The 15,136-nt window shown below is 46.1% G+C and overlaps 1 protein-coding gene across 5 annotated transcripts in view; it reads left to right on the forward strand.

The window, feature by feature from the left end:
- The window catches only part of SATB2 (SATB homeobox 2), a 130,333-nt gene extending 121,911 nt beyond the window's left edge, over positions 1-8,422 (forward strand). For 2 of the 5 annotated variants that reach the window (XM_040070063.2, XM_040070061.2), the window contains exon 10: positions 5,349-6,921. In XM_040070063.2, coding sequence (XP_039925997.1) covers positions 5,349-5,804 — 456 coding nt within the window. In that variant the 3' untranslated portion in view covers positions 5,805-6,921. Of the gene's footprint in view, positions 1-5,348 lie in introns of all 5 variants that reach the window. The other 3 variants (XM_040070059.2, XM_040070062.2, XM_040070058.2) reach the window with 3 other exon arrangements.
- The last annotated feature ends 6,714 nt before the right edge of the window (positions 8,423-15,136 follow it).

The following is a 15,136-nucleotide window of genomic DNA, read 5'->3' on the forward strand; positions in this document are numbered from 1 at the left end:
TTATTTTGGGGTCCTTAAGCAGGCTAAAATCTTGCTGCCGTTGGCATAGAAGTCCTTGATGTGATGGCTGGCTAGGAGAACAGTGTAAAGGTGAAGGAAAGCTGAAAGGTGAGACCCCTTCCCACCACTGAGAATAGATTGGTAGAATTACTTGGTTTGGAAAAGACCTGTAAGATTATTGAGTCCAACCGTTAACCCACCAATGCCAAGTCCACCACTAAACCATGTCTCTAAGTGCCACGTACTTTAAGTACCCCTAGGGATGGTGACACCCCCCCCCCCCCCCCCCCCCCCGCCAACTTCCCTTGGGAGCTTTTTCCAATCCTTTACAACCCTTTCATTAATATCCAATCTAAACCTCCTCTGGCAAAGAGAAGGCCAATCCATTCAACTTTGCTCCTTGTGGCTTCGAATGATCAAAATTGATGCTGACTTCCACGTGCCATCAAGGTACCTGCCAGTGGTCACGCTGTCTGTGCACAGAGGCAGGTGGTGTCTGTTCAACAAGGGCAGTCTGTACTGCAAAAGCAGTCTTTCAAGAATGGAACATTTTTGGTGCTTCTCTTAGCAAGGGGCACCTACCTCATCATCCCAGCAAATCCCAGCGGAAGGGAGCTCACATGACTGGTCTTCCGCAAAGGGAAGGGCAGAACCACACTAGGAAACAAAAGAGCTTGGGGTTTTCACATAGAAATGCAGCTCCTGATTGCAGTGTGCTGCAAAGGCTGTCCAAGCAATGGAGGGTGATGTGTCACAGAGCCCGTGCTGTCAGCTGGTGCCTCACTGCTGGTGGTGCCCGGGTGTGTGTGTTCCCTGCTTGAGCATCCTGCTTGGCTCCCTTAGCCACTCACCAATGTCATGTGTGTAGTTCTAGCTAGAAAGTGGGTGGAAATGGAAACAAACATCAGTGGCATAGTGAATCCAGCCAAAATTAAATACAGTACAGGCACAGACTGTAATTACATGACGTTCATCTTTCAGTTTGGGTTCGTTCACCTCTCTTTTCTGTGGGAACGCCAGTCAGGTTTCTCCTGTGGGAGCATATGGAGTCATGGGGAGTGGATACGGTTTAACAGTGCAACAATCCCTTCCCCCGATAATTCTTGGCTTTGGATTTTAGATAGACCACAAACCCTTAGCTTATTACAAATAATCCTGATCACTCTTGTAATGATACACTACATTATATACTCCCCTAAATTTAATCATTCAATATCTCACTTCCTTCCCTGTAGGCATGTACTATTATATTTTACACATGGCTTCCAGCTGCTTTTCATTGTGGCCTTCAAATCATATTTCAGTACAGTGCAATCTAAGACCAGTCACTTCATCATTTAAAGTCAACTTCCATCAGTCATTTTCTTGCAAGCTTTCTACCAGGGCTGGTGAATTTGTTTCAAAAAGATAAGTTTGTCTGTGAGGAGAAAGTCTACCTGAATGAACCTTCATGAAGCAGCATCTTCAGAGATGCTCTGTTCTCAAGATGTTGAAAGGCAGCCATGCCTATAGAGTTTAAAAATTAAACCTATTGAAGGAATGAAAAGAATAAGTCCTCTAGGCATGGAAGGAAATCTGTATCTTCCCATTTGATTTGAAAGTAGATCAGAAGTCAGGAAGGAGAAGGGAAGTCAGCTCCAGATGGTGCTGGCTGTGGAGGAGGAGGAGGAGGCTGTCCCACCTGTGGCTGGGGAGCAGTGGGGAAGGGCACGGGGGATGGAAATGGGAGTGGGGCAGGGGGGCGTGGGGCATCTGTGCCACAAAGTGCCCCCTTCTGAGCCCAGCACCAGCTTTCCTGGGAAAAGGAAGGCTGAGTGTGGCCGTTGTTGTTGCCCTTCACCTCGGAAGCCCATCCACATGATGCTTTGTGGTTGGTCCAGCCCCCACTTGAGGGTTCACCTGTGCTGGGAAATGCACTGCAGCCTGTACGTGGAAGATCAGTGATGTTTCCTTCTTGGCAGTGCAGAGGCTGAGCAGCACGGACCCCAAACCCAAAGTGATAGGGCAGGGTGTGCACAGCAGTGTGTGAAGCTGCTGGAAATTCTCCCTGCAGATGTAGGAGCTGAATAATGACCCAAGATCTGAAAATCTGGAACTCCAGAAGTGGTCCATTTCCTCTGTGAGACTGGCATGCAGAGCCAGACATGAAGTAAGCCAATAACTCAAACTGGCCAGCATGCTCGTCAATCAAGTGTAGTTTAAAGCAAATATTTAACATAAAGGTAATTTAGATTTCATATTGTACCATATGCTCAGCAGTTGATCTGGTTTGCATAGAAAAGTGTTCTCTGTTGTGCTAAATAGCTTGTCTTGTCAGAAGGAACTGCAAAACTGACCACAGCCCAGATCTGAGGGACATTCGGTGCATTTATCTATCTCTCTCTATATGGCTAAAGTTCTGTTGCTGAAAAATAGTGTGGCTGAAATCCTTTGTTAATACCACTGGCAATTCCAGAGGAAACCCCTAGAAGTTAATACAATAATGAGATTTATCTGTTAGAAGAGCAGCTTTAGGTTTGGTTTTTGTTGTTGTTGTTGTTGTTGTTTTCATTACCTAGGATGACAGGAGATGAAATAAAATACAACATTTTTCTAGTTTTTACATAATAACCGACTGGGTTTGCATTTTTCTCTTCTGGAGAAGGTGGAGAGGTCACTCTGGAAAGGGAAGGGTTAATTGAAATTACTCTTCCCTCCCGCACTCAGCCCTTTCTTTGGTTGATTGCTTTATAGATGCTGTAGGCATCTCTTCATCTCCTTCAAATTAAACATTTTACTGCTGCTGATCCCATATTGTTGGATTTTTTCATCATTATATTTGATTGGAAGTCTTGTAACATTTTTCAAGCTGGATCATTTCTCATGCTATTTGTCAACTGAAAAGGGAAAAAAAAAGCCCCCTTCCAACTCCAGCAAGAATAAACTGAGTAATTCACACCCTTTCTGGATGTGTTTCTATCTCTGTTGGATGCTACTTGATTCCAGCTTCTGATTAGCAATGCCGCTTGCGGCTTTTGTGTGACGCTGTCTGTAAGTTCCCTGGCAGTTTAATTGTGGTGTTAAATCCTTTTGATTTTGGCTGCTCTGGGCCTTACTTTGTCAGGGGCCGGGAGCAGAAGACACAAGAGGGGCGATTAGGTAGGGTCTGTGTGACAAATCTCTGGGGCTCGGTCCCTGGCTAGAGCCAGCGGTGCCGGGCTCTGCTGCTCTCCGTGCTCCCTGCTGACGTAGGTGCGGGTCCCACCCTCGTCTCTAACCCTCTATTTGGAAACGTCAGCCCTTCTCTTTGAAAGCGATCCATGGACAAAAAAGAAATCCTCAAAGAGCAGCTGAGCGATTCCGTTCATTGGAACATTATGCTCTTTTATTGCAAGAGATGTAATAAAACATAAACCAGAGTATCTGTCATTTCCTTTGAGCTCCCCCTTTCCCCCCGCTCCTCGGTTAGCCATTTCTGTGGCACCCTCAGCGTTTACGTGCTTGGGAGGAAAATGTACGTATTGGCAGCGAAGCAGGTTTGCGGTGTTTCTGCCCAGCCTCGGCTCCCGCCCGCGGGGCGGCGAGTCCCGTGCTGGCACCTGCTCTGCGCTCTCCGTGCCTCTGTCCTGGCGCGGGGAGCGGGATGTGCCGCCGTGCCCTGCGCTGCCAGCCCTGGCTGCCCCCCGCCGCTCACCGGCGCCCCGGGACGCGGTGCCGCTCCTGCCTCTGTGCCCGGGGAGCCGCGGCCGCCGGGGGAGCAGAGCCCCGGCCGGGTGCAGCCCGGCCCCGGCGCGGCATCCCCGGCGCGCTCAGCTCCTCGGCCGCGCCGTCCCCAGGCGCTGCCATCTGCTTCCCGAAAGCCGCGACCGGAGATCGCCGGTGCTGCAAGGTGTTACGGCAGGAGCGTTTGATGAAGGAAATGAATAAAGGGCTCTTCGGCGCAGGGCCTTGTCATTTATTTGCATAACAAGCTGATATTCCACAGCGGACTTCCCTCTTGCCCTAATAACTTGACTAGTGTAGCATTTTAGTGGGGGCTCGGTATGTGTGTAAAATTCAGTGCAAGTCCTCAGCACATTCCCCTTACTTATCCTTGGGTTGGTTGGTTTTTTTGTGTTTGTGTTGTTTTTTTTTTCTTTTTTTCTTTTTTTCTTTTTTTTTTTTTTCATTAGAGAACTTTAATGTAGGGTTGATTCTCTAGATGTTACTGTTTGCAACAAAGGCATTTTCTTCTTGGTTAAAGAGCCAGAATTCCCTCTTACTTGTGGAAGAAAATAGTTATCCATATTGATTTTGTTAGCTTTGAGTGTCAAGCTCTAATAATTATTTCCCTGCATCTGAAGAAACCTCTGGGCAAATACAGCCCTCAATCCTGTAGGGGATTTTTTTTCTGTTAATCTCTCTTGTATAGATTTGGTTTTAAAGAAAGCATATGGAGCTCCTCTGTGTTTTGAACAATTCAGAGCAGGTATTTTTTTCCCCCTGGAATAAGGGCTGCACGAGGCCCTTTCTTAGTTATTTTAAGCGGCTGTTAGGAAGATTAAGAGCTACATATGCTTTCCTGAAACTTGCCAAAAAGGAGATACTGTGGGTGAAAATCTGTTACAAGACTGCAAAGTGTGTTTGCCCAGAGGGTGTCTCAGAATGGAGGGCTATAATTATTTGAACTCAGAACTTCTCAACTAGTGAAATTACTACAGATGTAATACAGAGAAATCTGTTCAGGAGACACATTAAAGCCACCTCTGTGAAGCAACTGAATTGACTATGCTATCTCTCTTGAGAGAAGGGAAATCTTAACAAATCTCTGCACTTTTTTTTTTTTTTTTTTTTTCCCTTCATAAAGTAGCTGTGATGGATTTTAATGCAAAGTCATTATTCTTAAAGTAGCACCTGACAATCCCACATGTGCCTAGGCCTTTGTGGTACTTGAAATCTTGAAGGAAATGGTCCAGGTGTCTAGCCTGAAAAGACGAGAGGAAGCAAGGATGGGGAGAAGAGGAGCAAAGCAGGAGAATGACTTTTCTGGGATGGGGCAACTGGCCAGTCATCATGACCATGAGACTGTAATACCTTTAGACTTAATTTTTCTTTTGGCTATTTTGTATTTCTTTTTACTACTTGCATTTTATATTTTATTTGTGGGTTTACATCTATTTGATGCCATTTGCCTTTTATATCACTTCCTCCTTTCAGCCTGTAGTTACTGGTGTTGCTGTGTTACAGGTGAGAAAGGCGGTGGACAATGCATATTAATTGTACTTTCCTTGACCAAGACAGAGTGGGTCTTGTGTACAGACCTGTGCGAGTCCCTTAGGTCAAGCACCGAGGGGTCAGCATGTGAAGTGTGTGTCTGTTTGATCTTATAGGTGCTGCACAGACAGCAGTCCCAGCCTGCCAAGGAGAATTCCCCGCCCAGAGAAGAGGCTCCTCCTCCACCTGCTGAGGACAGTTGTGCCAAAAAGCCAAGATCCCGTACCAAGATCTCCTTGGAAGCCCTAGGTATCCTTCAAAGCTTTATTCACGACGTGGGTCTCTACCCCGATCAGGAAGCCATCCACACCCTCTCTGCTCAGCTGGATCTCCCCAAACACACCATCATCAAATTCTTCCAGAACCAGCGTTACCACGTAAAGCACCACGGGAAGCTAAAGGAGCACTTGGGAACAGTGGTTGATGTGGCAGAGTACAAGGATGAGGAGCTGCTGACGGAGTCGGAGGAGAACGACAGTGAGGAAGGCTCTGAGGAGATGTACAAAGTAGAGGCTGAGGAGGAGAATCCCGACAAAAGCAAGGCGGCTCCAGCAGACATCGACCAGAGATAATGTGAGATAGGAGTGCAGAAAGCAATACATTGATCCAAGGATTTTCTGGTTTTATTTTTGATTTTTTTTCCTCGTTTTACTTTCTGTTTGTTTGTTTCCGTTGCGCATGATCCATGTGCAAACCGAATGAATTCAGCATTGCCCGATCAGACATCGCCTTGACACTGACACTCGAGTGTTACACTTCCTACATCTGACTGAAGCAATCGTTGTAGTCACATAGGATTATGCCTTCATCAATCTTGCACTTAAGAAAGGGACAGCTAGCAAGTAAATGGGAAGAAAAAGTCCTATGAAATCAGTGAAGGGAAATTTACAACTTTGTGTGTGTATATATATATTTACATAAAATATATATATATTAAATTGCATGGGACGGAACTTTACAACCTGAAAGTATAGACTGTGAAATGAGTTCTTTAAAGATGAGACTTGTTTATGTATTAAAACCACTTCACAATGAGTTGCTTTGGCTTTTTGATAAACTGCCGCCTGCTCTCAGGGTGTGGTGACTATTTTTGAATTCCTATTTATTTTCTATGTTTATTCCTGATTTTTTTTTTTTTTTTTCATTATTATATGGCTTCCTATCTGGCAACTTGATGGGTAATTTTTGAGGTATTTAAAGACATAAATCAACACTGCCAAAAAAAGAAAAGAGGAAAAAAAGAGAGAAAATGGAAAACGAATCAGGGCACCTTAAAAAGAAAACTAGTAAGTTAAAAGTACTTTGAACACAATGCACACTTAAAAGGATGCAGCATGTTCCACTCTCCAGATAGTCCTTTCCGTAGTGAACAGATGAGTTTTCATGGGATTCAGAATGACTAAAACTGAAATGCAGTGCATAGAAGACATTTACAAGGTCTTTATAGAAAGAGGAAAAAGATAAATGTGTTGAGATTTGATGTATGGAATTCATACTATCAACCACATTTTACCGTGGATTTTATTTACCTGTTCTCTGTTTCAGATCTTACAATTTATAAGCTTCCTTCTCGTTGTTGCTTTTTGTTTATACTGAAGTGAAACACACACACACACACACACACGCAAACACGCGCACACGTGTAAAGTTACATCGCGACACAAAACGCCACAATCCCGAGAATCCTGTCCAGGTGAAGTGCTGGCGGCCCGAGGGTTTGCATTGCTGACCTTGCCGCTCGCCGCCCTCGCAGCCTCCCCCGTGTTTCTGTTGTAGCTGCGCTTCCTCGTGCCCCACGTTGTGTGCCAGTGCAGTGAGGCGTTTGCAGCCGCAGGTTCCCGGCGCCGCGCTCCCAGCCGGGCCCTGCGCTCCCACCCCTCCTGGGAGAACGCTCCGCAGCACCCAGGTAGCAGCTACGGTACGCAGAGCAGAGCCCATCCCGACCGACTCCTCGGTGGCCTGAGCGTAGAGCTGCAGTCTGCCATAGCATCCACCCGCTCTGAGACGCCCTGTCGAGAGAGACGCCAAGTAGCATTTACTTTTCTCTTCCGTGCAATGATTTCCGAGACAGAGACCTCACCTTGCAGCTGGATTGATTTCAGACGCCTGTAAACTGCAGCCCTAATGGTACCAACAAGGCTTCTGGCTTTTTTTCTTCCTTTTTTCTCATGGGCTTTTCATGTAATCTTGACGAAGACCTCATGCAATATCACTTTGAAAGTTACTTTCTGTTTACTACACCAGGCAATGTAATATAACTGTTAATACTATTTATATATTTGAAAGGTATAAAAGGTAGGAGTTAAAAACGAAAAACAAACCTCTACGTGTAGATATTTACTCAGAACAGACAATATACAGGGAGAAGACGTTGCAATACAAGCTAATTCTAGCTGCTCAGTAACCTCTGGAGTTTTTATGAGATTTTTTCAGAGCTAATGTTTGAAACAGGAGTATCTCTGCATAAATTTCATATACCTTTGCAAAATTATGGTGGGTTGCTTACTTAATGCCCCTTTTGCTCTTCATCCTTTAGTTCTGTAGTATGCTGCAGCTTTAATCAGAATTTCGATGGTTGCTGCTTTATGTTTCTCTCAGAGCTACGCTTTCAAAACTGTCTTCTTATCCTGTAGCTAAAATCACTCCATACATTTGAAAGGAAACTGAATTTTGCCAAGCTACGTAAGTTGTTCATCTGATGATGGCATCAACATTTGGTATCTTTTACACTTCAACCAAAAATTTTATTAGGTATTTTTTCAATGCTGAGTCTTGCCTTTTTATTTTTAATTTCACTGCCGATTTTGCAGTGGTTCTAAGTGAATCTGTGGGCATTTTAGCCTGTGGTCTTGCCAGAACTTTGCGAATTACAATGCATATATGTCTATTTATTCAATATCCATCATATAATATCTATTTGGAGAAAGAAACTTTTCTTGTAGTGCCTCTTAACAAAGCACAATTTTCCGCCTTTTTTTGTGAAATAAAAAATAAAAAAAAAAAACAAATTGTGTTTTATTGCGGTATCAACAATGTGAATAAGGATTAACATATTGTAAATGTTCATTTTTCCATGTAAATCAACTTTATCTTCGTTATCACTAAGTGATAATTAATTTTTAACTTATGTGCATTGTTAGGCTGTTAGAATTTTTTGGTTGTTGAAATAAAACGCATTCAATAAATATGACTTAATTTGTCAAGTAATTTACTGGGCCTTTTTTCTTTTCTCCTGAGCTCAAGTGGAACAAGGTCAGCAAGATGGAGGGGGCATATTTGCCTGTTGAAACAAGGTTTGATCGGTGTTACTGGGTCTTGAAAACCTGCATAAGTCCCCTGGAGCTGGCACAGGTGGCGGATGTGTATCACCAGGACTAACCTGTTGTGTCGGTGGCTTTCTGTGCACACCTGCACAGGGTGTTTCTGGCGGGGCCGGAGGGAGGGTGGTGGTGCCTTCAGCCTGTCAGAGAATATTCTCAAAACATACACATAAAGATCCACTTCCAGCCTGCTGTCTTCTTTTGCTGGTAGATTTTTTTCTGTTTATAATTAAAAAGCCACAAATGACTGCGTGTCAGGAAACTTTTGGAGCACACATGTCCATGGTTAATGGACATAATAAAAGGCTTTATTATATTTATAGCAGGGCATCCTACTGAGTGCATAGAGGAATGCCGGAAGGATTGATGTATCTGAGAAATGTGTGAAATGTTTTTGGGGAGAATACAGATAAATGGAAAAAATTGCTCAAAATTCTTAAGCTAACAAAGTGGTAAGTGCCTGGATTCAGTCCTAGCAGACAAATCATATACTGCACATCAGACTTGAGTTGCGTAGGAATTGAGGTAGAGCAATATTTTAAAGCATTTATTATTTTTCCTGTAGTTGCAATACAATTCCCTTTTTTGTGGTTTATTTATATCCTATATAAAATATCTATATGCTCTCTTGAGAAAAAAAAATAAGAGGAGGTGAGGGGATAACCACATCTTTGGGTTCCCAGCCACCGGCGTGCCGCTTGTATTTGATTGGAGACCAGCTAAAACCAAGCATCTTTCTGAGTGCTCAGGGTCTGTCCAGGCACCTGAAGCTGTGCACAGCAGCATTTGAGGAGTGCTGTTCATTGGGGTGCACAACTGCTGTCCCTGCGCTCACCTCCGAGGGGTCCTGGGCTACCTGTGCCCTTCCCATGGGAGCACTCGGCTGGCAGGGGCAGATCTGGTGCCAGGCTCTGCTGCCTCTGCTCTGGACTCTGAGCAGTCTTTTGCTGGTTGATGGCCCAAGGCAGGGGCTCCACTGGCCTTCATGGGCATGGGAGGTGACAGAGGGCATAAACTGGCCTTGAAAACTGCACCTGTAGGTGGTGTGAAGGTGGGGATGGTGTTGGATTGGGTGTCCTTTCTGCCTGCAGTAGGACAAGAAACTAAAGGAGAGGCAGCTTTCGCTTCACTGGTAGAGAATTTTATACATGAGCCCTGTGTGTGTGTGTGTGTAGCTAATATTTAGGGAAAGACACACTCATACACACATATTTTAATTGGGGGGAAAATCCTATAAACATATGGGTTCTTCTTCCAAACCATAAAAAAAATCATTTAATAGCTGCTATAGCAGAAATATTTCTGTTAATGCTTCTACTTCTCTATACTTTGCATGCTGCTGCTCCTATTTGTTGTTCATGTTTTAGTCATCCAGACATATGTATTTCCAATTTCAAACCTGTGTCAGTGAAAAATAAACATGTTAAGATTAGTTTAAAATGTTTTAAGATGATGAACATACTGACTAGTGTCTTAAGTTCATTGTTGCTTAGACAAAAGTATCAACTTGATCTCTTTCCACTTACTTAATAACCAATTATTTGCTCCAGACTAAATGGATTAAAATCCCTCCTGGATGAAATTTTGTTTCTATCCTGAACCTGTTAAACATAGAGGGATAAAAGCTGGGTACATATGACAGTGAGCAAATGGCGTCTTAAAATCATAAACGAATCATTACAAAAAATCTCCACTTACAATATAAAGTGCAGTGATTAATTAAAGATGCAGTTTTAACTTATTTATAGCCATTAAAAAAACATACCGGTTTTAACACAAAATAACACAAGCCAAGCCATCCAGGGGAGAGACACTGGCAGCCCGAGACTTGGGGGAGCAGGCAATGTGACAAAGCCAACAGGGAACAGCAAATGCAGGCCACCCTTGAAACCTTGGGAAAAGTTCACAGAAGCAAGGATGGAAAGGGGTGACTCTGGCATCCCTGCCAAGACCCCCTTGTTTTTTGCTCACACACAGACAGTGCAGGCGTGTGAAAGCCCCATCTCTCTGGGATGGCAGGAAACCTGTGTGCTCACTCCTTGGCGCTGGGGTGGGCGGTGGGGAGCTTTGCCAAGTGCAGAGCATGCTCTGGGTGAGTCAGCCCTACCTCAGGCAAAGAGAGGATTCGGGTGAGGGAGAGACAGCAGCAGCTCAAGCGCAGATTTCTGCAGGCTTTCCCCTCCTTCCAAAATTTTGGTTGTTGATAGGCAAAATCTGATCCTGCTTGATTGGCAGGTGTGGCTCACTAGAGCCAGGGGGAATGAAGGTGCTGGGAGGCAAAGTGAGGCTCAGCTGCTGGGCTGTGAGTTGTGGCTGCTGCTCCCTGGCTGGTCTGTCTTTGGAGGGCTCTCCTGAGCGCTCCCCTCTGCCAGGGTCAGGGACACGCACCAGGCACGCCACGCTCCAGCCCTGCAACTGCTGGCTCTGCAAGGCAGCGCTCGCTCAAGGCAAGAGTCATCCCCTCTGTCCCGTGGTACAGTTTCAGGAGCTACAGCTGGTTCCTCCTAAGAGGAGTGGTGTAATTTACCCTTCAGAAGGGATCTGGTCTTGATTTGAAGACCTCAGGAGCTGGAAAATCACTGTTGCCCTCGGTAGTTTGTTTGAATGGTGGTTTCTCTCCCTACTAAATCTGTACCATATTCTAAGGGGAATTTGGCTTTCCCTTCCTGGTTTTGTCTTTTGTTTGGCTTTTCTCTTCAGGGTGAAAGTTGCAGGTAATGAAGGATATTTTTTTCCCCTTGGAAGTAGCTGTCCTGATCAAATGAATTTTCCTGAATTGAGGCCTCATTGCTCAGCTGAGGATGTTCCAAGGAAAAAAATTGCTTAGGCTAGTGATGGAATTCCCCCTTGCACTCCTTTTGAGAGTCCATCGAGATAATGACAGAAAGAAAAGGCTATTTGCTGCTAGTGAGCCTGGAATGCTCACAGATAGTATCTGTCACGGCTAAGGTATCCATAGTTCTATTCTGTAAGTGCTACATAATTGTAGATTTTCATCTCAGGGCCATGAGGAATGACATTCCTTGGCATGGGGTGAAGATCTCCGATGAAATGTTCTTAGAAAAGAGACTCTATTTTTATGACCAATCTAACAGTTTTGATTTACAAGAGCAGAAATGCAGGTGGTGTTCACTACTCCTTTTACAGCACAGACTAAATGTGCCGCCAGCCAATGTCTCATCCTCGCTGAGTGACTCTGGGCCCGACTTTCAGCCTGGGGCTTACTGAGGAGCTGACTTCCTTCAGGGTGGGAAGGGCCAGCCAAACACAAACCAAGTACATGTGCATGGACCACAGTGCTTCTGAGAGAAAAAGTCCATGTCCCCTGTGTGGACCGCTCCAGAGGCCGACACCAGTGTGAGCGCTGTTTGGGGTGTTGTCAGCAGGCCCGTGCCTGCCCGTTTCATAACCCTGTGCTGCAGGTCTGTGACCTCGTGTTTAAATGGGCCTGCTTCTTGCTGCGACAGGACTCTGAAGTACAAGCTAAATGCTGGCATTGCCCCAAAAGACAGCCGCTCAGACAAGAACTGTTTTGCAGTGTTCATCCGTTTCCTGTCACACTTCTCCGTGCACTGCAGAGCTGTTGAGGTAGCAGGACAGTGCTGGAGGTGCTGCTGCACCTTCCTCAGACACCCAAAAGTCAGCTGAGCCATTTTGTCCACGGTCACAGGGAGACGGCAGACTGTCCTGCTCTGATGCTGTGCTTTTACTTACAAGGATGGGAGTGGGAAAAAGTGGAAGGACCCCACAGAAGCTTGCATGAGCTGGAAGGATGCTGAGAGCAACAGAACTCCTCTGTTATGACCTTGGGACATCTGCTCCCGCTCCTATTTGTCCAGCCTTGGTCCCTCTTTACCATATGATGAGGTACATGCTACACCAATCACAGTCTCAGCTATTTATGATCAGAGATGACCAGAGAAGTGTTTGGAATGTGTTAGCCCTCGAGAGGAAAAAATGCAGCAGATTGGTCTCCCTGACATGAAGGAGACCCTTGCAAGGGAAGTGAAGCAGGACGTGACCAGCAAATGCAGTCCTTCACGACAAGGTTCAGCCTTTGGTTTCTCAAACCGACCAAGTCTCCTCTGTTTGTATTTAAAGGCTGTTGCAGAATATCATTCCCTTAATGGATCTATTTTCACAACCCATTTAGCATCATTTGTTCTGTGTCAACATTGTCCTTTCATTTAATTTCCCCCACCCAGCGTCCCTTCCTGACCTCTGGCCACCCACCCACCCAATATATTCATAGACAGCGACTGCCCCCCCTGCAAGCTGGGTGTCCCTGCGCCGAGCCAGCCCGGCCCTGTCCCAGCAGGGACATCTGTGGCTGCCCGGGTCCGCAGTGACAGCAGGGCTGCTGCTCGCGGCCGGGGTGAGTCCCGCCGAGCTGTGGGCGGCTGCCGGCGGGCAGGAGGTGCCGGGCCCCGGGGCCGGGGGGCGCGCAGGAGCTGCCCCGTCCCACCGAGAGCCCTGACGGGCACCGACAGAGCCCTTCGGAGGAGATGCTCAGCCCCAGGAGAGAGAGAAGTGCTTGCGACTGCTCCGGTGATGAATGGCGGGGTCGCAGTCCGGGCAAGCCCGTATTCCAGTAACCCCTCGATACGCAAGGGAAAAACCAGAAGTGCCCCGCGCAAGACGGGTAATGAAAGACCACAGCGAGTAGCTACCAGCAAGAGAGGCACATGGATTGATCACAACGGAGTGGAAAGGTAGCTGGGGCCATCAGCTTCTCTCTACATGCAGGGACGCGACAAAACACGGGCTGTGAGCACACGGGGCACGGCACAATCCCCCGTGGAGGCCGGCTGCTCTGGGGGGACGCGAGCCCCGGTGTAATGCCGGCAGATGAGCAGCACCGCCCTGCAGGGCCACGGGTGCCGGGTGCCCTGCCCAGGCGGTTGTGGCTCCCACACCAGTGAGCCTGGAGCTAAGGAGTTTCCATGCTAGAGAGTGAGAGAGATTGTGGGGCCGAGAGAAGTAATTGGGATCTTTTCCTCTTTCTTCTTGTCTTTCAAAATACTTGCACGGCAGCGGGGTGAATGCTGGTTTCGTAATTGATGGACATGGTCTTGGCAATCTCCTTTTTAAGAGCCATTCTTCCCTGTCGCATAAATATCATCTATCAGTGCCCATTGTCTTTATAGTGATCTTGAGCAAACAGTTTTATTTCCAATCAGGACGTCGCACATTGATCTAAACACTCATCTGTAATGGATCAATTAACATTAGGAGAGCAGTATTGTAGCACTATTGTTCATTATATTGAAAGAAGTATATGTTTAGTTACAGGCTAAAATGAACTAAACAGCCCTGTGCCTTTTGCTGTGAGAAAGTCAACAAGCTAGTCTATCTTGGACAATTATCCAGCTACAGCTCCTCTAAAAAAGGGCTTCAGTATCAACCCCTTTCTCCTGAGTTCTCAGTTCCTTCCTTCAGAGACTTATTTTGCAATGTTTTTCTTCTTGTGCAGTCTAGTAAAACACTCTCAGCTAAAATGCACGTAAGAGAAGCGAAAGCAGTCTTGCTCTGCTGTTGTGCTGTGCTGTTGTGGAGGGGACTTCCCCAGAGCCATGCAAAGCCATGCATCCAAAAGGGAAACCTGCCCTCACTAGAGGCTGCCTGATAACACACAATGGAATATATTGGAGATGCTGAAAAATGTACTGGTGCTGTTTGTATCTTTGTAGGTGAGATCATGATCTCCAAGAGTCCCTTTTTTTACCGGAGGAGAAAAGGAGAGAGCGGGCGGCAGGGAGGAATTTGTACATTGGGCTGATGTTTCTTGCCTTACTGCAAGAGATAAAACTGCAAGGAGTGCTGGAGACTTTCTGACAAAGGGAATATGATTTGAGCTGGTAGTGTAGCTGCAGAGAGAACGGGAACCTGCAATTTCAAAAGCAAAACACATAGGGGAACTGCAGGGCAATGCAATGATGGGATTTGAGGAGCATATCTCCTGGGGCTATGGTGGATGTGACGGAGGTAGAGGAAGGTTTTACCTGCTGTGTCAGAGGCCTGTGGCAGAAGGGAGCGTGTCCTTGTGCCCTGCCTGCTGTGCCCTGCCACCGTCACAGGGCCTGGAGCAGCTGGACTCTGGGCTGCCATGCAATTCCCAACTGGCTCCCACGGCTTTCTCCCTGCTGGCAGGAACTGACCAAGCCCATGGGACAATGAAGCAGTGCTAAGGGAGGGCCAGGCTAAACCGTGACACTGCAACACTCGATGAATGTAATCAAGATTTTTGCTTTTCCTTGTGCAAAACCTGGTGAACAGGCACAAGTTGTCAGCAGGTTCTTATTTTGTGATCAGAATCCCCTCATGACCTGGCCTGTACTATGAAGGGCTTGTACAGCATTCCTGGTTTATGTTTATGTCTGTGGATGCATCTATGTTTTTTTAGCTTGAGATTTTGCCCACTCCTTTCCTACCACGGAGGCCACTCCAACTCCTCTCTTAGTCTTTCATTATAAGCACGAAACACTTCTGCAATGCTAATAATAATAATGAGAAGGAATAGCAGATATTACAAAGCTTATTAGGAAATTGATCTTTGATTTGCTCTTGAATAAAAAGGAAGACCT

This window comes from Hirundo rustica, chromosome 7, assembly GCF_015227805.2.
Source record: "Hirundo rustica isolate bHirRus1 chromosome 7, bHirRus1.pri.v3, whole genome shotgun sequence".
In the NCBI taxonomy this organism is placed as follows: domain Eukaryota; kingdom Metazoa; phylum Chordata; class Aves; order Passeriformes; family Hirundinidae; genus Hirundo; species Hirundo rustica.